This window comes from Semicossyphus pulcher, unplaced genomic scaffold (assembly GCF_022749685.1).
Source record: "Semicossyphus pulcher isolate SPU_LCO1_2020_fin unplaced genomic scaffold, fSemPul1.0.p SCAF_17, whole genome shotgun sequence".
NCBI lineage: Eukaryota > Metazoa > Chordata > Actinopteri > Labriformes > Labridae > Semicossyphus > Semicossyphus pulcher.
In genome coordinates, this window is record NW_027211681.1 from 22,248,384 (window position 1) to 22,268,514 (window position 20,131).

General features: G+C 37.3%; 2 protein-coding genes across 2 annotated transcripts; both read left to right on the forward strand.

The window, feature by feature from the left end:
• The first annotated feature begins 1,639 nt into the window (after positions 1-1,639).
• LOC138594780 (vascular cell adhesion protein 1-like) lies at positions 1,640-7,740 on the forward strand. The gene is made up of 5 exons (XM_069666005.1): positions 1,640-1,837; positions 2,500-2,769; positions 2,909-3,241; positions 4,349-4,609; positions 5,389-7,740. Exons 1-5 carry the CDS (start codon positions 1,762-1,764, stop codon positions 5,559-5,561), a joined length of 1,113 nt encoding a protein of 370 aa, XP_069522106.1. The 5' UTR covers positions 1,640-1,761; the 3' UTR covers positions 5,562-7,740.
• A 2,261-nt stretch (positions 7,741-10,001) lies between these two features.
• LOC138595135 (hsp90 co-chaperone Cdc37-like) lies at positions 10,002-16,800 on the forward strand. Its single transcript, XM_069666475.1, has 8 exons — positions 10,002-10,118; positions 12,617-12,913; positions 13,006-13,111; positions 14,141-14,256; positions 14,340-14,462; positions 14,583-14,765; positions 16,170-16,241; positions 16,702-16,800. The coding sequence occupies exons 1-8, from the start codon at positions 10,002-10,004 to the stop codon at positions 16,798-16,800; spliced, it is 1,113 nt and encodes a 370-aa protein (XP_069522576.1).
• Positions 16,801-20,131: the final 3,331 nt, after the last annotated feature.

The window sequence follows — 20,131 nt, forward strand, 5'->3', positions numbered from 1 at the left end:
TAATTCAGTTTTCTTTGTTAATGTTTTAAACATATTGGGATGATGTTAGAAATAAGTTAAAATTTTAACAGTAAAACATTTTTGGAAATAAGATCTGTCTGTCAAGGTGTATGTAAGAGGACTGATACCACTCTCATGCCTGTACTTTAAGTATGAAGCTAACATTACTACCAACAGCCAGTTAGCTTATCCCGTAGAGGGAACAGCTAGCTTGGCTCTGTCAAAACATAGTCCTAACTAAATATTTCAACAAGAACCTCACTCATTGAAATGTTGTATCTTGTTTAATAAAAGTGGAAAATGTTACTTAAAATTAACAGCCAGCAGACTGGTTAGCTTAGCTTAGCATTAAGACTGGAATCAGGGGAAACAGATAGCCTGGCACTGTCTAAAAATAGGCCTAACTCCATTTTTTGTCCAGCACCACTTGGTCACTAATCAAATGTTATATTGGGTTTGTTTAATGTATAAATAGACAACGGTGTAAAATGCTGTTTTAAATTCATCAAGCTAAAGCTAAGCTAAGCTAGCTGCTTAGCATAGCTTCGCGTAGGGAATGGAGTCAGTGGGAATTGCTCTCATACCAAAGAAGAATAACACTGAACATTAATAACATTGTCAGCCAGCACATCTAACAATAACAAATTAACTAGTCATATATTGTTTGTTTAACACATACAAAAACTAAAGTTGAAGTCCTCTGCTAAAAACAAAGATACTGCTGGCAGTTGGTTAGCTTAGCTTAGCGAAAGGACTGAGAAAAAGCTAGCCTCACTCTGTCCAAAGATATCAAAATCAATCAACCCGCACTTTAAAGCCCACTGTTTCACTCACTTCTTGTATTGACAGAGAAACTGAAGTGGAAACATGACTCACTGTGGATCATGCAGTCTTTCCAGCTAACTGCTACTTCATAAATGTTCCCAATGTGTCATTTTATTTGCACTTCGAGGGATTTTAAAGAAAAGCAATTTTGGCAATCGGGCCATTATTATTGGCTTCTAACTAGCCCAAAAGACACATTTATTCAGGGTAAAGAAAGTAGCCTAATTGTGTCAGGTTATTACTCTTTTAAATGTACTGTATGTAAGTGGTTTTGGTCAGGGTTTGGGTTTCATAGAGTAGGTCATGACACAATTCCCGGCTGCTGCTGAACTTTTCTAATCGCAAGTGCCGTAAAAATATCTGGCCATGGAGTCCTGCCAAGCTTGAGTAAGGAGGGGCAGAAGAGAGGGAACAACAGATTAATAATAACCTGGCAGGCAACACTGAGAGAGAAAAATGAGAAACAGTTGGATATCAAGAATTCAGAGTATGAACGGAGGGAGCAGAGATATGTGAAGGGAGACTGACAATGATAACAGATAAGGATTCTTTTCACTAAAGGGAGGAAGGACTTTCAGGAATCCGATAAGGGAAGTATGTTTCCGGAAAATACCGTTCCTCCACCAAAAAGCAGTCCATAGGTCATCAAACGTTAACTAAGGGTAATAGCTATACTTTGCCCAAAAGTCCCCTGAATACCTCAGAAAATTTCCCTGACTGCTAACACGTTTTAATTTCACTTGTCCTTCCCACAAAAATGACGTCGCTGAGAAAGCTGCTGTAGGTATCACCGGACACAGCAGTTCTAAAATCACAAGGGAGCTGGTGGACAGGAGATTTATTTCACAGCGTCTTTACTTTCACTTCATTTTTCCCACCGTACTCAACCGATTGTTGTTACCGGACCGCTCATTTGCTTCCAACATAAACGGAGACATGATGTTTTTCAGTGACGTGATTTTTGTTTTGTCTTTCTTGAATATCCTGCAGGACTTCCATGTTTCCAGTTGTGGTAAGTTTGTCGTATCGGCTCAGCCGCGGTCAGATATGTGTTTTATAGCCGTTTATTCCCGTTATAGACAACGAGATAACATGTAGCCTATCGTTAGTTTTCTGCTTTACATGAACATACCATCAAATAGGTTACAGTATTTTGTTTTTTAAAGTTTTGTTTGGTGTTTTTCACAGCACTTTTAAAAATCAGATTGGGCAAAAATCAAGGCTTCACATTCACTTATTAAAATGTACCCCGTTTTATCGTATCTTTTTTTTTATAATTCCGGTTTACTCTAGTATTGTAGTTTAGTTTTGATATGTCTTTCAGTTTGTCTAAAGTAGGGTATATTAGCTTTATATGGGCTAGTTCTTGTAGTTATGTCTACAAAACATATGTTATTCTTACATATTGAATATTTTACATGTGAAATATTGTTTGGCTTTATCGTACATAAAAGAGTCGTGACAATAAAGGAGATTTGAATTTGGGAGACCTTTTAATACGAGTGGTCAGATTGCTAGTATGGCCAGATTGACCTTAGTAGTATGCCATAACGTAACCTCTAAACGGATGCAGTTTATACCAGTGATATGACTTTTGGTCTGTTGAATGAATGTGTGAAATACCAGTTTTAGATGCTTCTTTTACAGTAACCTCTTTCAATGTCTGTGTTACAGATCATAACTGTGCAGATAAACCTGTGTTCTCTCCATCCGAACTGGTAGTGAAGTATGGTGACCCAGCGTCTGCCACCTGCTTTGTATGTCAGCACGAATGCCACAGCAAATTATTTGATATAGAAAGTGCTGTGGGACAGAAGGAAACAAATGGAACCAACATTTCATGGACCGTTGACAGATTGACTGAATGGGAACTATCTCTGCTGTGCTATCGTAACAATGCTACTGATTACCAGTGTTGTACAGTCCTGCCTTTAACTCTGTACAGTAAGTAAACTTGCTTTTGAACAAAACCGTGCTGCTAGTGGTAATTCAGTTATAAAGCATCTTGGGAATATTAAGATTTATTTTAGATATTTTTAAAGCGTGCTCATCCTTAGATCTCTCTCTCTGTTTGTCTCTACAGAGCCTCCAGATAACGTGTCCATCAGCTTTGAGAATCACTCTGGGCCGATGAAGGAGGGCCGTCTATACACTCTGAAGTGTACCGTACTTGATGTTGCTCCTGTTGAAAACCTCACTGTGATCCTCTACAGAGGCGATCTAATACAGGCAACAGAGAAATTCTGGAATTTGACAGGAAAGAAACCAAGGACTGTGGACTACAAATTTGATATCATCCCTCAAATGGAAGAAGATGGAGCAGAGTACTGGTGTGCAGCAGAGCTAGAACTGGGACCTGAAGGACCACAGCCCCCTCCAGTGGTGAGGTCGCAAAAAGTGCCTACCACTGTGTACTGTAAGTCTTTTAACAATTAACTGCACACTTTGACATTTCTTGTTATCAAATTGCCTTTAAACTATTTCTTAAAACTGATGTAATTACTATTTTTGACATAGATCGCATGACTACTTGAATATAAAAGAGGTAGCACCTAATCACGACGCAGCAGATATTTATCACCTTCCTCTGCAATCCTGCTAATCTCTAAAAATCCTTATAGTTTCTTTCATTCAACATACTTTATTGTTTTAGCTCAGTCTTGTAGCTGTAATAGGCACATTTTCTGTACAATAGCTCTCAACTGAATGCTACCTGCTCATTACCAAATGGCAGAAAGACACATTTTTTGATTAGCTTGACAAGCTTGTAAACATAACGAAGCATTTAGCTTGGTAGAATATTTCCCTCTGGGATCGAGGATACCAAAAATAAGGCTTAAATAACAGTGAATAGGCCAATTGGACAACAATTGTGTCAGGTTTTCCAAATGATTTATATTTTTGTATTGCATCCGCTGAATGTGTAGATATCAATTTTTGCTAACATATTTTGCCAACATTATATAAGATAATAGAATAAGTCAATGTTCTGCTTATAGCTTGTTTTTGCTGCTCACAAGTGCTAAAAGTCAATAATTGCAGGTTTAAATGTAGCAATACTACACTGTACAAAGACTCCATTACAAGTAAAAGTTCTGTGTTTAAAATTTCAAAGTAAATGCAGTTGTATTGTAGGCCTATATATTAGCATTATAATATTGGATGATAAATACTGATCTATTACATGTAAGTGGAATTTTTATGTAAATTGCCAGTACCATGCTTTTTTATAGTTAAGTACATAACAATGCACAAGAAGACATGAAGTAATTGTTGACAGTTTATAAGCATAATCAACGTCAAACAAAACAGTTAGCGCGGCCATTAGCCCTGACAAGTCCTCTCATTCCAATTCAATGGCTGTAACTACTAGACATTTTGGAGAAAAAAAAAAAAGATGAAGACACAAGTCCCGTACTGTAGAGGCCGGATGGCGCTAGTTTACGTGTGTAAATGTAAAGTCTGTTAACATTTCAAAACTATTACCATTTTCTATTATGACATGTTATATTTCAACAAACAGATAAGCCTCAGCTAAAGGGTTCATCACTTCCAGAGCCGATCACCATTACTGAAGGAGACAAGCTGCAACTGGACTGCTCGGCTGTGGGAAACCCCAGCCCCACGTACAACTGGACGCTTCCATCACATAGCCATTCCCCTTCCAGGAGCAACATCCTCATTATTGAATCTGTAACTGTTGAACATGGCGGGAAGTACACCTGTATTGTTAGCAATGGCTATTGGGATCCTGTCACTGTGGACTTTAACGTGGACGTCAGAGGTGAGTTTTAAGTTTTGACATGCACACTTTCCAGGGTTCATTGACCATATCCGATGGGAGGCTAAAATGCTGTTATGTGTACTGCTGGGTTCCAGGTTGTATGTCAGATAAATGTTGGAAATCTGACAAAAAAGACAATGAACTGTTAAAAAATAAAACATTTCATCACCCATTAGCTACAATCAGACAACAGCTAATTGTAACATTCAGCCACTTCCTAGCTAATAATACCATTAGCTAGGAAGTGCCCAAAGGCTACTACAACCTTTTGAAAGTGTTATAAAATATGACAGGAAACACATAAAAGGACTTAACTTTGTACAACACATTCGATAACCCATGAGTTACCATCAGACAAAATCTAATGTTAGCTATCAACCACCCCCTTACTAACATTACCGTAGCAATTATACCTTTCCTTTTGCATTGCAACACAATCAAAAGATGAAGATCAATGTTAGCATTTTTAGCTAACTGTAACATTAGCTAGGAAGTGGCTAAATGCTAACATAAGCTATTGTCCAATGGTTGTTCATTTGTTTGTATGTATGGCTGGACTTAAACTACTCATTGTCTATTCAGTTCCTTGTCAATCAAGAAATTGATTACCTTAATAACATTAATAGACACCATTCTAACATTAAAACAGCATTTTAGCTTCACACCCTGAACGTGATATCATAGAAAAATGGCCGCTCTGTGAATATAGTGAATTGTACCTGTTTTGATATTGGTCTGACATTGAATTTTTTCTGTTCCTATTTTCTTTTATCCAACAGGCAACTACATTGGATACATTTTAGCAGGGATACTTTTACTTGTTGTTCTGCTTGTCATCGCTGGGGTAATCATATACACCCGCTACTACAGACACAACAGAATGGGACAATACAACCTGAAGGATGTTTTACGCTTTGGCACAAGACACGCTGCCGTGCCCACTGTTGAGTGAGTCTATAGAGGCTTGAAATGTGTATTGACAGTCTAGAGGCATTGCTTGTCACCAGCTATTAATACAAAATGATGTCAAGGGGCTCGTACATCAACCATACACCACAACAATCCCAGTTTAAGTCTGGTGAGAGACCTCTCTTTCTCCCTCATTTCCTGCTATCTCTCTATTGATGCTGTCTTTTGATGTAAAATGCCCAAAAGAGTATGTTGAAAAAGATTTAAGGTCAACTTGTACAACCTAAGTACTGATTGGAACAAGTCGCTTTCTCTCTTATACTCCCACAGAAGCTTAACTTACTGAAAAGTGCAGTTAAAAAATGTGACACTGGAGACGTTAACTTCTCTTATTGCTACAAAATGTGTGCAAATGTAATATTTTGTAGGTAAATGGCTAATATTTTCTAACCTTATCTTTAACCTAATCTGATAGAATTGTTTATCTAACAACCAGGGGTTATGCTAGATTTTTAAGTGTTAATTTTTGTCTCTATTTTTGTCTGTAGTGCTCAACCCAAATCCTAATAGATTCTAATGAGGATGTAAAAACTGGTCCCATGCATGTATTTTTCTATCTGACTCAGTGTAGTTTTTAGCAAACATTATTCAAACAAAAGTTTATACATACAATTAAAAGGGACTTTTTGACTGACTGCACTGGGTTTTACCAACTACAGGGAAATTCTCTCCTAAGTTATGTTATAGAGTCAGAACTATAGAGGAAATAACCCCTAGTTAGTTTGTGATTTAATCATGCTGCTAAAATTGGTGGCATGACAAGTACCAGTACAAGTAATACGTTTGATGGAAAGTATTAACTCTGGCCTATGGCCAATGATCAAAGACAGTTCCATCATCACGGTTCATATTCTCATCAGCTTTCTGTCAGGCCTGAACTACTTGACATTGTGGCACATCATGGTAAACTAGACTGAAACTGAAATATATTAATGTGTTGCAAAATGGTATGCGAATAATGAAATAACGAGGCTATGTGGCAGAAATAATGCTGTTTCACGATCAGTAACCACAATAAGTAACAGTAACATTTCATGATTTAAACTTACCCTAGGTTTGTGTGTGTTAAGTTGTTTAAATGAGTGATGTTGGAACTCATCTCTGAGGGTTTTATTTTAGCAATACAAGAACCACAATGCCGTCATAATGTATTTTTTAACAAGGCTAAGTCTGAACTACGCGTGTAAGTGTGCGATTGACTCAAATTGAACTGCAGTGCTCTTGAAAAAAAAGCAACGTTGGTGTGACTCACACGATGATGTTAATAATAGTTTTGCCATGGTGAAAAAAAGGCTGACGGAAAATATCATAAGTAATTTTTAAATGTCCTTATTTATGTCATGGGAACTAAGTAACAAAAATACTGCATCCTTTTGCTCAAACTGATCCACAATGTTGAGTTTGGTAAACACAAAGAGGGCCTCTGGTTCAATGTATTGAGTTAAAAGTGCTGATTTATTTGCAGTTGTTGCCATTTTAGTGTTATACTGTCAGTCACTGTTACAGCAATTATTGATTAATGAGATTTGTAAATACATGAAGAACCCAAATGTGTCAATATTGACGTGTTTAATAAGTTGTAACACCAGGTCAAGTGTCACTTTTACACAGGATTGTATTATCGATAACTGATAATGGATGTAGTGTTGGCAGACAAAGTTTTAAGTACACATAAGCTGTACAGATGTTTTGATCATGAGATATTAATTTCTATTAAATTGACAGTTTTTTTTAAGTGAACTAAGAGTGAAAGTAGTAGAAAATGAGAATGTAATTTACAAGTTATGTCTCTTGTGTTTGGCCACATTGGCTGAAATATGCATGCATTGTCTCTGTTTTATTTGGTTTTGTCACTGCAAAGGACTATTTAGAGAGATGATGTATATGTAAAACATTATTATGCGAAGATTTTCACAGTGAACTTGTTCTAAACCACAGCTACTGATGGAGCAACGGTTGACTTGTGTGTGTGTGTGTGTGTGTGTGTGTGTGTGTGTGTGTGTGTGTGTGTGCACACGTTTTTGTGGTGTACTGTATTGATGTACTTGCTTAATTACACTGAAAAAACATCCATACAAGCAAAAACTATGTAATACTAAGTTGCAATATGTAACATGTTTCTTTTAAATGTGGATAAATTATAAAATCTTTTATAAACAATACATACAGTGTCTTTTATATGTAGTTTGTTGCTTTTTAAAGTCCAGGTTACAGACTCCATTCATCCAATGACCTAAAAGACCTTATTGCCTCATAGTAAATGTGAATAGCAGCTGGCCATGCTTGCTTAGTTTTAAAGTGTGACGGATTGAAGCACAGTTGTTGCTGGAACTGGAAAAAGTAATTACAGGTTTCCTGTTTACAAGATTCTCTCTACTCTTGGGGTTTTTTTTAATCTTTTGCTGGAAAAGCCACATCAGAGATTTGGTTTTGGGTGGAGTGAGTTAATGCGTCCCAGAGTATATACACATCAGCTCTTCTTTCCTGCCAGAAAGAACCTTGGAGGAGATTAGGACAAAAAAACATATATTTTTGACTTTTTAATCAAAGATACATTATTGATAGAGTAACCCTAATATAGCTGATGAACCACATTCCATAATATGTCACCTGAACTGATATGCAATTAGTGTGTCTGCAGTCTATCTAAGCATACATGAATGAATAATGCATGGTTTCTCATTGCAGGGAATATATGATAGACTTAACAGAATTGATTCATGTGAGACTGGAATCAAAGCAGGCCATTATTTCCGGATTCCTATCAGTCACGTATATATCAACTAAAAAAAGACTGTTCCCTTTTTTTTGCAAGCTATCACAAGCTAGATATTCTTGGCATGTTGACAAAGTGCCCTCTAACTCAAAACTGAAAACACTTAAAAAGAGGAAACACCTGTGCATCCTGACCAACAACAATTATCCACTTCTTCCATATTTATGATGAAGTTTGTGTTTGTATTGCAGTGTTACACATGTACTTGAATATTTGATTGTCATTTAATTGTCACTGTTTATATATCATCCACTTAAATAAAAATGTTATTGAAGCTGCAACAACACACAGACAACTGGGTGTAGACAGTGATACAAAACAGTGACCTAATGGCAGTCTTTAAACATCCATTCATGACTGAATATACTGTTTTAAAAACATATGCCTCTGCAAGGTTAATTTACAAAGACTTGCAACTTACGATACATTAATTGTTATAAAGACGAACAAAAGTCTGTAAAATCCACGAAATTAACATATGAGTGTGTTACTGTCATTTAACCGTTTTACAGTTACACACATTTTTAACTATAAAACATTTTTTTTAATGAACCTTTATTCTAAATACATGAATAGATGATACAGAGACAAAACATGAGGAATGAATTACAATATATCGATATACAGTTTCATTTCATTCTTGAAGTGTTGAATATTGGGTTTCCTTTCAGACCATTTGCATTTCTGGATTTAAAATTTCCCATGTACAAGGAGGAGGTTTTAAAAAAAGATAGCATTTCTGTCCAGATAATTTTTCCCATAAAAAAGAACAATATCCCTCTTCTGTAAATGAATATTGGTCCCACATAACATATCAAATACATGTTCAAAATCAATCCAGAAGAATTGAACATAAATACATTCATAAAATGCTGAGCGGGCACTGTTTGTTGGTACTGTATACAGTTGTGTGATGCTAGGTTGTATGTGCTACTTCAGATGTTGCTGTCTGATGCTTAAGATGTTACATGTGGTGTTGGTCTAAGAGTTTTGGCTGTGAAAAAGAATTTGCCCACTGGGGACAATAAAGTCTAAAGTCTAAGTCTAAAATAAATGAATAACAGTCTCTGGGCCAGTTTTACAGAACACACAGGTTTCAGAAAGATACTTTCTATATATATATATATATATTTTTATTAAAGACCAACTTGTTGGATAGATTAAATGAATAATTTTAAAATAAACTTCAGAGACTTTGTTGCTAACTATATATTTGTTACAATGAGTCCAGACCAAATACAATGTAATTTTATCAAAGTGATTATTCCAATATTTGCCACGAGGAGTTGCAGTTTCTAAAGAATCTGTTGTAAAATGTGTTGTCCTTTATGTTGAAGCCGTTTAGTCGGCTATAAAACACGAACAGGCAAATAAGTAGATAAATAAATAAATAGACATAACTCAACCCGCGCTTCTTGATGACGTATATTGATTGGATTCCAGGCGCGCGGGGCTACAGTCGGAAAGGGGATTTCTCTTAACGGCTTGAGTGTTCCTCCCTCGCTAAGAGGATTGGGAAACTATCAATTTCTGGCTTGTGTACTGACGCCGTCTCGTTTCTTGTCTCCCAGCTGAACAACCCTGTATTTTTTTGTACTGTAAAAGACACTGAAAACTCTAGGAATACGGGGCAGGAAGAGCTTGAGGATGAGCACCAAAGCAGGCATCGACTACAGCGTCTGGGATCACATCTATGTGTCAGACGATGAAGATGAGACCAGTCCCTTCGTCGACACGCCGAGCTTGTTCAGAATGAGACACCGGGTCAGCAGTGAAACTAGTTGTAGCCGTGAAGTTTGGAGTCTTTTATCTGGTTAGTTTTACAAGTAGAAGTGACCTAGTGACAGACCGAAAACAGAAGGAGTCAACATAGAAATAGTTGACCAAACAGGTGTTACACGGATATCTGTGACCCCTCTGATTCTGTGACCCTAAGGGACCCACTAGCTAGCTTAAAACTAGCAAACATTTATTAGCAATTTTAAAAAGCATCACTTAAAACTGGCTTTACAAAGAGAATATAATAAAAAAGATGTAAGAAACTGTACAGTATATATTGCCGAAATCAAGGAAGCCCAAAGAACACTCAGGTTGACAGTGGGTTGACCTTTTTGTTAGTGCTCCTATAATGGCACCCAATTTGCTGATATTAGCTGAAATATTCTTTAGAGCCTATTTGAAAAATAACTTGACGGAGTAATAATACATTAGGGTGCTCTTTCTTGATCAATCATTACAGAGCTTACAGCCACATTGCACGGTTGCCTAACCAGCTTTTTCTCGAGCTTTCCACTGCATATTATGATCATCATTATCTATATGGGTCCGCCCAAGAATCAAGATTAGGTTATTTAGGTTGCACGATATTAGGGATGCACTATATTGGATATTTTGCCAATATCCGATATGCCAATATTTTCCAACCCTTTTTGCTGATTGCCGATTTTGATACCGATACATTAGGCGCATGTTTTTTACACCTAATTGCTGAGAACATCAAGTCTCCCTGTAGTGGAATTGATATCATGCCTACTCTGTGGCCCACTGGCAGATACAGAAATAACATAATACAGTGCCTTTTAAAATGTACACATTCACTGGGCAATATAAGAAAAGTACTTAAATTCAGGTTATGTACAGAATGCCATATTTAATTGTATGTAACATTTTCTTTCAAATAAAACTTGAATATTCATACTTAGACAGGCTCGGAGGATTCTCTCCCTGAGAAAACCCTGACAACAGCCACAGCTAGGGCAAAATTTACATATTGCTTTGAAAAAGTGCCATACCGCAGACATCTTGCACCCTTCTTCACGCTTGGCGGAAGAGGGGTGGTGCATGCAGTGCGCGTGCTCTCGCCCCGGGTTAAAGTCGTAGCATTACACAAGCGTTTTTTAGGGAATCCTAGATCATGTAGGCATAATTAAAGCATTGTTTTATCAGCAGATAAATGACATATCTGCCCATTCGATATGTCACATTCAAGCCATTATCTGCAGATACTGATAACGTGCTGATAATATTGTGCATCCCTAGTTATTTAGAAATTGTAATGGAAGGATTATTTAAACATTCTAGTCGGTACATATGTAGACCAGAATAACTAGGCTAAACCTAAACTTAAGGATCAGTAACAAAATGTTTATTTTAGAATATATCTGCTGAAAAATATATTTTTTTTCCTTTAAAAAAAATTCAATTATGAGATAATATTACCAGTATTCACATAGCCCATTCATCATTGTAGAAGATCAGTCATAGCCAACATTTTCAACCTAGGAAGCCCTTAAATTGTCAACCTGTGAACTTTATTTTTGTTTGTCATTTAGGACCAAGTCAAAGTGATAATCTGAGTCATTTTTAGAGGCCCTGGAAGACAATCATCCAAAAATAAATAAATAAATGGAGTCACAAATTAAAGTGAATTACAGATCTAACTGTCAAGCTCAGTTTGTATTGATTCTTGTTCTGTGTGACTTAATGAGCTTAGCTGGTGTCACATGACTTGTGAAGTGAAAGGTCTAGAGTGTGTTGTAGTGTCAAGAATCCCCCTGATTTCCCTTGTCTTGTTTGTATTCCATTATTTAGTATGTCTGTGTCTCCAATCTTGCTGGAAAAAGCAAAGTAATAGCACAGGCTAATACAGTATCTTTAAACCGGTATGGGCTCGTATGAAGTAGAGATAGACCGATATGGTTTTTTCAGGGCCGATACCGATACCGATTATTAGTAGTCAAGGAGGCCGATAACCGATATTTGAAGCCGATATTCATTTGCAGTAAAAGTGAAAATATTGGCGTCAAAATTTTGAATAATACAAACTCCAACACTTCACTTTGTTTAAATGCCTTTAAGCATAAGCATCAGAGCCAAAATAACCCAGTTTTAAATTGATCTCTTATCGGAGGTCGGATAAAAAAAAAAAAAAAAGGCAGATGCCGATATGCGTCAAAATGCCGAATATTGGCGCCGATAATCGGCCCGGACGATAATCGGTCTATCCCTAGTATGAAGCATGAGGTTCAGCACCATTGCTTATTTCAGCTATTGAATGCACATGTTTGACCATGTATGGGTTCCTTTTTATTGTAACCAAATGAAGCTGAGCAACTCGATCTATTTGATGTCATTGTATGTACGTTTGTATTTTCGTCATATTATTCCAACTAATAGTTCATGCTCTTCCCATATCCCACCCTCTTTGTCTTAGATTTCCTTTTTTCATTTATCTCTTTACTCTCTTACACTCGCTGCGACAGTCCCGGCTAGAGAAAATGGCTGAGTTTCAGCAGAGAGGGGAAGACCTGGAGAATAACCTTGGAGAATGCAAAACTCTATTGAAGGAAGCCCAGGGATGGCTTAAAAAGCTGGAAGAGGAAGGAAAGGAGGGAGAGGAGGATGAGGAGAAAGACGCTGAGCTAAAGAAACTCCAGGCCGAGGTCAAAAAACTAAAGAAGGATGAAAAGTCTTATGAGAGAATGATTGAAGAATACCGGCAAGAAAAAAAGAAACTGCCCTGGAATGTCGACACTCTCAGCAAAGAAGGATTCAGCAAAGTAAGGCACGGTCATCATCATGAGCACAAGATTTAGAGTGACCTCCTGTTGTCAGTATGCCAACTCATCTTTATGCTTTATATTGTTTAAAGAGTGTACTCAACATCCGTCCGATAACAAAGGAGGAAACAGAGGAGGAAAAGGTGACGAAGCATAACACCTTTGTGGAGAAGTATGCAAAGGAAATCAAACACTTTGGTATGCTTTAGCCTTGATGTGAGCATATTTGTAGTCTCCCTCACATTGTTGGTTTCTTTCAAATGTGACTCCCCTTCCAGCCCACTGTTTGTGTTTTATACTTGACCATGTTCCAAGCACAGATAGTTTTAGTCTCGTATTTGATCAATTAAAGCCAGAGAAGCCTGCATCATATTACTAAGTCTGCATTCCATAAAGATGTTTTTGTGCAATATTTTTGGTAAAATAATTAGGCTATGCTTCGACCAAAAGCCTAAAAATGAAAAATGTTTTCTGTCACAAAACATAAATGTAGGCTTTTGGTGTAGTTTGTCTGGCTGCTACTGAGGACTTGTGTTTTTAAATGTCATGGTTAATATAAATGTGAGATTGCACAAAAGGATGTTATTTAGAGACTGCTGTTCATTTCACAGGAGTGAAACTAGTTTTAGAGCTTTGGTATCATCTGCCCGTCTCTTTTAGTATCACAATGATGAGTAATGACTGACTTTTTAAGGCTGATAGCTCATAGATTGTGACATATGCTGGTGTTTTCCAGCTATTTCGTAATGCTGGCGGTAAACGGTAACTGCGAGAGCACACTTCCCAGATATCCAGACAGTGTGGCATGTGTGACGTCCACAGTTGGCTCCTGTTGTAACTATTGATTTTCCTTGCTGACGGTCGCTTTCCTTTTTGGACTGCTGCTTTTTTCCCCCGCAAAAATCACACCAGACACCCAGTCTGTAACACTGCAAATGCAAAGGCTTTCATCAGTGGGCCATAGGCTCAATCACCATTGTGTTACCTCATTCGCCGATAGTTAGTGACTTAACAGACACTAATTTAAATGAAAATCTTTGAGATTATCATTTTAAAACACAAAATTACAATTTTCGAAGGGGAAACATGGTAATGTATATTTTTATTTCACCAAGCAACAGTAATCTTGTGACTCAACCTACTTGAACCTATTTTTCTTCCTGTGTTAAAGACTCAACCTCAGGAGCTGAATTTATATGTTGCTTAATGTTCTTGTGTTTGCACCAGGCATGTTGCATCGCTGGGACGACAGTCAGAAGCATCTGTCAGACAACCCGCATCTGGTGTGCGAAGAGACAGCTAATTGCCTTGTTGTCATCTGTATAGACCACGAGATAGATGAGGTGAGTGCTATGAGAGAGATATGTATGCTCTGGTTAAGTAAAAAAACAAAGTTAAGTCTTGTGAATTCTCTTTGCACTTGTAGAAACATGCACTGATGGAGCAGGTGGCCCACCAAGCCATCGTTATGCAGTTTATCTTGGAGTTGGCTCGGACACTTGCGGTCGACCCAAGAGGCTGCTTCAGAGATTTCTTTTCAAAGATCAAGGTCTGTAGTAAACTTTCTCTCCTGCATCTTTAGTCCTTTTCCATTCACAGAACTATCTTTTTTGGGTATGTTTGTTTAGAATTTGTCGCTAAAAGTTTTTTTTTGTCTTATCCATGTCAGACTGCAGACAAGCAATACCTAGATATGTTTGAGCATGAGCTGGAGTTGCTGAAGGAGCGGGTGCGCAGCTGTGCACAGAGTCGTATGGAGAGTGCTATGAAGGAGCTAGAGGAAGAGGAGAGGCAGCAGAGACTGGGCCCAGGTGGTTTAGACCCTGTAGAGGTTTATGAATCACTGCCAAAGGTAAACCATTTACAGACACATGCAAACATAAAGTTAAAGGAGTAACTTGCCGCATTGGAAGGCCGATTTTGTGCGTTCACATGTAACTAAAATAAGATTTGCATTGAGTTATTAGGAAAGTAGTAAACATTTCAAGACAAACTGCTGAAGGATGAAATAACAGAATGTAGAAACAAACTGGTGGTGAGCAAGAGCTACTCCTTGTTGACATAAGTAACACTTGGGTCGTTAGTTTTAATACTGAATTTACAAGAAGACACAAACGATAGAGCAAGGGTTGTAGACAGTGTTTCACAAAGTATTTAAAGCTTGCCCTCGGCCTGGCAATATGAAAATGTCAGATTTTTTAAAGGAGTTTGGTGAATTCTTCCTCTTCTGTTTCTATGTTGTAACATCAAAAATATTTACAAACCAATACCTGTTTTATTTAATAAATGTAGTCAAAATTAAGGGTTGAATCAGTCAAATATGAAAATTAACTTTTCTTTAATCAAATATCAGACTGTATTCTGAACACAGCAGATTTACTCCAGCTTTATCTGTAGTAGGCCTTAAACTTCAGCTAAAGTAAGCTGACTCCTTGGATCACAAAATATAATGTTTAATACAATCAATTTCTCGGTAGTAAGGTCCAAAGTTTACTCTCCACATTAGCTGGCCAAAACTACAAGCCAAAAAGTCTCTACTTGAGTTCATTCAACTGTTAAAAGTGAACATGCAATGTTGACGTTGTTTTCAGCATCAAACAGCACTTTTAATAGTGTGAGAAGTATAAAGGTATATTTAAATACTTAGGGATTAAGACACAGACTTTCCTGCTTTTGTCTTTTTTGTTGGTGTTTTTAACTTATGAGAAAATGTGGCTTTTCAAGAGACAAGTTCACTTCCTCTTCTGGCTCTTGACAGGAGTTATTTTAAAAGAACTTCTCTTTTTGACAGTCGAGTCTCATGAGAGAGACTGCATGTTTCCACAGATTTCCAAACAGTTTAAAATGGATTTTTGCTGTCAGTGTTTGTGCAGTCTATTGATATGACCCGTGTTGCATTTGGATAATCAGAGAAGTCAATACACAGCTCAGCAGGATGGACTCCCGTCAGTCAGACATGAGCTCACTGTGCAAGTTAAACAGCATTATCCATTGTTTGTTTTACTTGAGCTTTGCCGATAGCTTGCTCAAAGTTCTTTTAATTGGTATGGAACATTTTAATACAATTAAATCCATACTTTGATAAAATTGTGTTATCAAAAAAATGACTTTGAAAGTGTAGACACCGGTGTCTACGTTAAAGTGATCACATGCTGATATTTAAGTCATGACAAGAACAAATCTTTCCATGCTTGGCTCATTTAGATTCAGCGCTAACATAGCATCGCATAATGACTTTGACTTGTTATTTTCACAGGAAATACAGAAGAGCTTTGATGAGAAGAACATACAGATGCTGCAGGAAGCTATCAACAAATTCGACCCTGTGGTGAGTATGTGTGTAACTGCGGCTCAGCCTAAAACAGAAGTTTCTAGTCAAAAGAATGAACCAGAAAGAGTTTAATAGGCACAAAATTCAATCAAAATAAAATATATGATAAGATAGACTTTATTGATCCCTTCCAACAGTGGGGGAAATTCACTTATTACAACAGCTCAAAGGACAAGGTTAAACAAGTGATGGATAAAAAAAGGCAAGACAAAAAGACAATAAAATACTATCATAATAATAATAATAATAAATATATACGCTATGTACACCTTTCACTTATTGTGGATGGTTACGTTTTTTTACAAAAAAATTGACCAAGTCAAAAACACACACACAGTGTGTATCATACCCAAGATGGCGCCGTGTGAGTGACAGCCAGTTACAGCAGCTCAAAATATATGTTTGTTAATGAACTCATTCTGTCGTAAACAGGCGTCATTGTGTTTTGTTTTTGCAGGAAGGAAAATACCACCTGAGTAGGTGTATTGACTCTGGATTGTGGGTGCCTGAATCAGGAGAGGGCGATGATGAAGATGATGAAGAGGAAGAAGATTAATAAGAGAAGAAAGAGGTGTCAAAGAGATGTGGCATAATGTTGCTGTGGCACTAACTGAACTGATACACCGATGTTGACAATACCAACCGTGTGCAAGTTTCAATGTACAGTATAATGTAAATGTAAACATATTTAATAATGAACCCGCATTTATATTAGAAAAAAACTGGAAATATATTTTAGCAGCCTTGAGTAAACAACTTAATAATCTGTTAAATTTCAGCACATTGTTATTGACTCTCACAGTTTGCAGCTGTCACTAATATCACCTGTTTTCATGAGTAAGTTGGTTTAGACCTCTATTATATAAAAGTCATACATCTTAAAAACCTCCAGATGTCATTTAAATTGAAAACATTCAGTATGTCATTACAGGCATGTACATATCAAATTACCAGCATGCATTGGTTTTTTCCTACTCTGGTCAACAGCGCCATCTGGAGTCTGTCTTGGGACAGACAGCTCATAGCCTGTATAGTGAACACCAAGACAAATATTTGCTTCACTTAAACATTTTTGTTAGATGTTGTACCTCTGACTAACATGGTAATAAATTATATCAGCTGAACTGTAATGAAGTGTAGCATTCCCAAACAATGTGTGAACAAAAAGGGCCTCACACAAAACAATATTATTTTTTGACTCAGATTAATTTAAGATCAACAAGATGATTATCTTTTTGATGCAAGAATCAATTAAGCTTTTAGTTTATAAAATATCATTGACATAAAAACCGAAAAGCCGCCACATCTACATGTATGAGGCTCTGTAAGTGGAGAATGCGACGTTTCTACACTAAAAAAAATACTCGTAAAAATTAAATCAAATATTGAAATAGATGAATCTACCATTAAACAACGGATGTGTTTGAATAATCAATGTTAACAAGTTAGAAAAGTCCAACTAAATACTATTGCTCCTCTAAAATAAGTTGTTAAACATTAAATAGCTCTGGTCCAGGATTTCAACAAATGACATGTTGAATGTTTTTAAGTTGTATTGTAGAACTTAAAGAAACAATAAATCGGGCTTCAGATAGTCGCTGTGAATCCTGACTGTTTTTCTGCCATACTTCTCTCTCAATCTCTCTCACTTGTATAATTAATTGCTGGGTTGCTCTCTCTCTCTCTCTCTCTCTCTCCCTCTCTCTCCCTCTCTCTCTCTCTCTCTCTCCTTTATAATTAATTGGTGGGTTTGATTTAGTGGTCTGTGCAGGATTTTTGGAGGCAAAGCTTCTTTGTGCAGTCACTTTTGCAAATAGAAAACAATCAGCGCAGGCCCGGGGCATAAATCAAATCTAGATAATGCCTATAAAAGCCGTTGGGAGAGTAACGGAGGGGCCACACAGCTTCATGCAGAACTGCTTCAGTGTACTTGTTTGTACAGTATGTTTATATTAATGTGCGGTCCTCTGTTTATGTCAGAATATTAGACTAATCTCACACAAGCATTGAACAGGCAGGAGCCAGCATAGGTTTAATTTCTCGGTTTAACATCAAATGCTGTTCTGACTTTCTGTGCATTATCCCAGCCTCTGTCCTGTTAAGCTGAAACAATAACAAGCCAAGTCAATGGACTGGAAATTAACCATTATATATTTCGATAGTTGTATATTGTTTAAAAGTCCAACATTTCTTTTAGAAACTTTTTTTATTGACAAACAGAGAACTCAGAGTCGAGAAAGCAACAGACAGGGTCATTATGGGTTAAGGTGGGTTTATGTTTGAAAGAGAATGAATGAGCGAATGAAACCCTGGCTTACATCAGTGTCTGTGGCTCCTACGTACCTGTAATTGTCCTCTAACAGTGTTTCTTTTAAATAGGACTGTGTATTTTCAAGGGAGAAAGGGTCTAAAGCAGCTGATCTAGCCTGAGGAGCTACCACCACCTCCTTAATGACAATTTTAGCATCACAAAAGACAACAGTATAATAGGGGAAAATATTACCTTTACTTAAAGTGAAAATCCCAAGATTTTCATGTAAATAAATGCCTGTTAAGTCACTATCTATCGCTGAATGAGGTAACACAATGGTGATTGAGCCTATGACCCGCTGATGAAAGCCTTTGGATTTGCAGTATATAGTATTATTACAGACCGGGTGTCTGTGGCGACATTTGCGGAAAAAATCACAAGCGGCGCCCAGTTAGTGACGCCTTTTCCATCACCCAGCAATGGTTGGTCTGCCAGAGAGGGTAGGCGGAGCTTAACAAATTGGACGCTCAGATGAAGGCAAACAGTCTTAAAAGGAAAGCGACCATCAGCGGGGAAAATCAAGAGTTACAACCGGAGCTGGATCTGGTTAAATTGGGAAGTGTGCTCCTGTAATTATCGCCGTTAGAGGCGCCAAAGAGAACAAAACTGAAATCCTCAAGATTAGATCTTTAAATAACTCTTTTCTTAACTAAACTACACCACTACTGCACGCATGTCAAAGGAAACCCATGTCTTTCAAAATAAAAGCGCGGCATCGACTTTTTGCCACAACTGTTTTTTTCCCCCAAGACCCGCTGAAAACAGCTCTGCGACCCACTTTTGGGTCCCGAACCATCAGTTGAGAACCACAGGTCTAAAGTTCATCGTGTTCTACCAAAGGGGAAATGAAACACACTTCTCTGAGCTAAATATATAAATAGAAAAGACATCTCTTCAGATTCAAATGTGAATTCCGATTTTTCAAGTATTTGTCACGTTTCTTGGTCAGGGCATATTTGCAGTCATTCAGGCATTACTTTCATGACTTTCCACTCAGACAATTGTTTCTTTTTTACAGCCTGTAATATTTGTTCAATAAATAATTAAGTCCTTATTTCAAGCAAAAGTGACAAATGTTTGAGTATTTGCTCTCTTCAGTTGTCTGACTTTATGATGACCTGAATATTTTTGTGTTTGGGACAGTTGGTCGAACAAATATAGTGATTTGAAGACTTCATTTTGGGCTCTGGGAACATATGATGGCAATTATCCAATATTTTCTAAGATAAATCAGCTGATTAGTTAATCAACTGTCTTGTTTCTGTTTAAATGATGAAATTCATAGAGTGTAGATTTAAAGCAATCGAGGGCTTGAATGGATAATTTTCCTGCATGTCCTTGAATGACTGTATAAGGACATGGGAGAAAATAGCAGAGTGAGTAACAGGAACCACGAAACCCTCTTGTGATTTTTTAATATGACCTGCGTGTTCCCGTATAAATGTGCTCTGTGTGTGGGTGCGAATAATGGAGAGAAATCACGCCTGACTATTGAAGCACAGAATCGGCGCGAGGCTGCTAATAAGAGGCAGGAGGAGAAAAAAAAGGCAGGGGGGTACCGATGGAGAGAGGAGGA

What these genes read in the sequence shown, in the direction of transcription:
- LOC138594780 (XM_069666005.1), top strand. Translation starts at nt 1,762, where the DNA reads ATGATGTTTTTCAGTGACGTGATTTTTGTTTTGTCTTTCTTGAATATC. An exon ending in CTTCCATGTTTCCAGTTGTG is followed by an intron (nt 1,838 to 2,499) that starts GTAAGTTTGTCG and finishes TCTGTGTTACAG; the next exon opens with ATCATAACTGTGCAGATAAA. An exon ending in CTTTAACGTGGACGTCAGAG is followed by an intron (nt 4,610 to 5,388) that starts GTGAGTTTTAAG and finishes TTTATCCAACAG; the next exon opens with GCAACTACATTGGATACATT.
- LOC138595135 (XM_069666475.1), top strand. Translation starts at nt 10,002, where the DNA reads ATGAGCACCAAAGCAGGCATCGACTACAGCGTCTGGGATCACATCTAT. An exon ending in GCAAAGAAGGATTCAGCAAA is followed by an intron (nt 12,914 to 13,005) that starts GTAAGGCACGGT and finishes TATTGTTTAAAG; the next exon opens with AGTGTACTCAACATCCGTCC. An exon ending in TTTATGAATCACTGCCAAAG is followed by an intron (nt 14,766 to 16,169) that starts GTAAACCATTTA and finishes TTATTTTCACAG; the next exon opens with GAAATACAGAAGAGCTTTGA.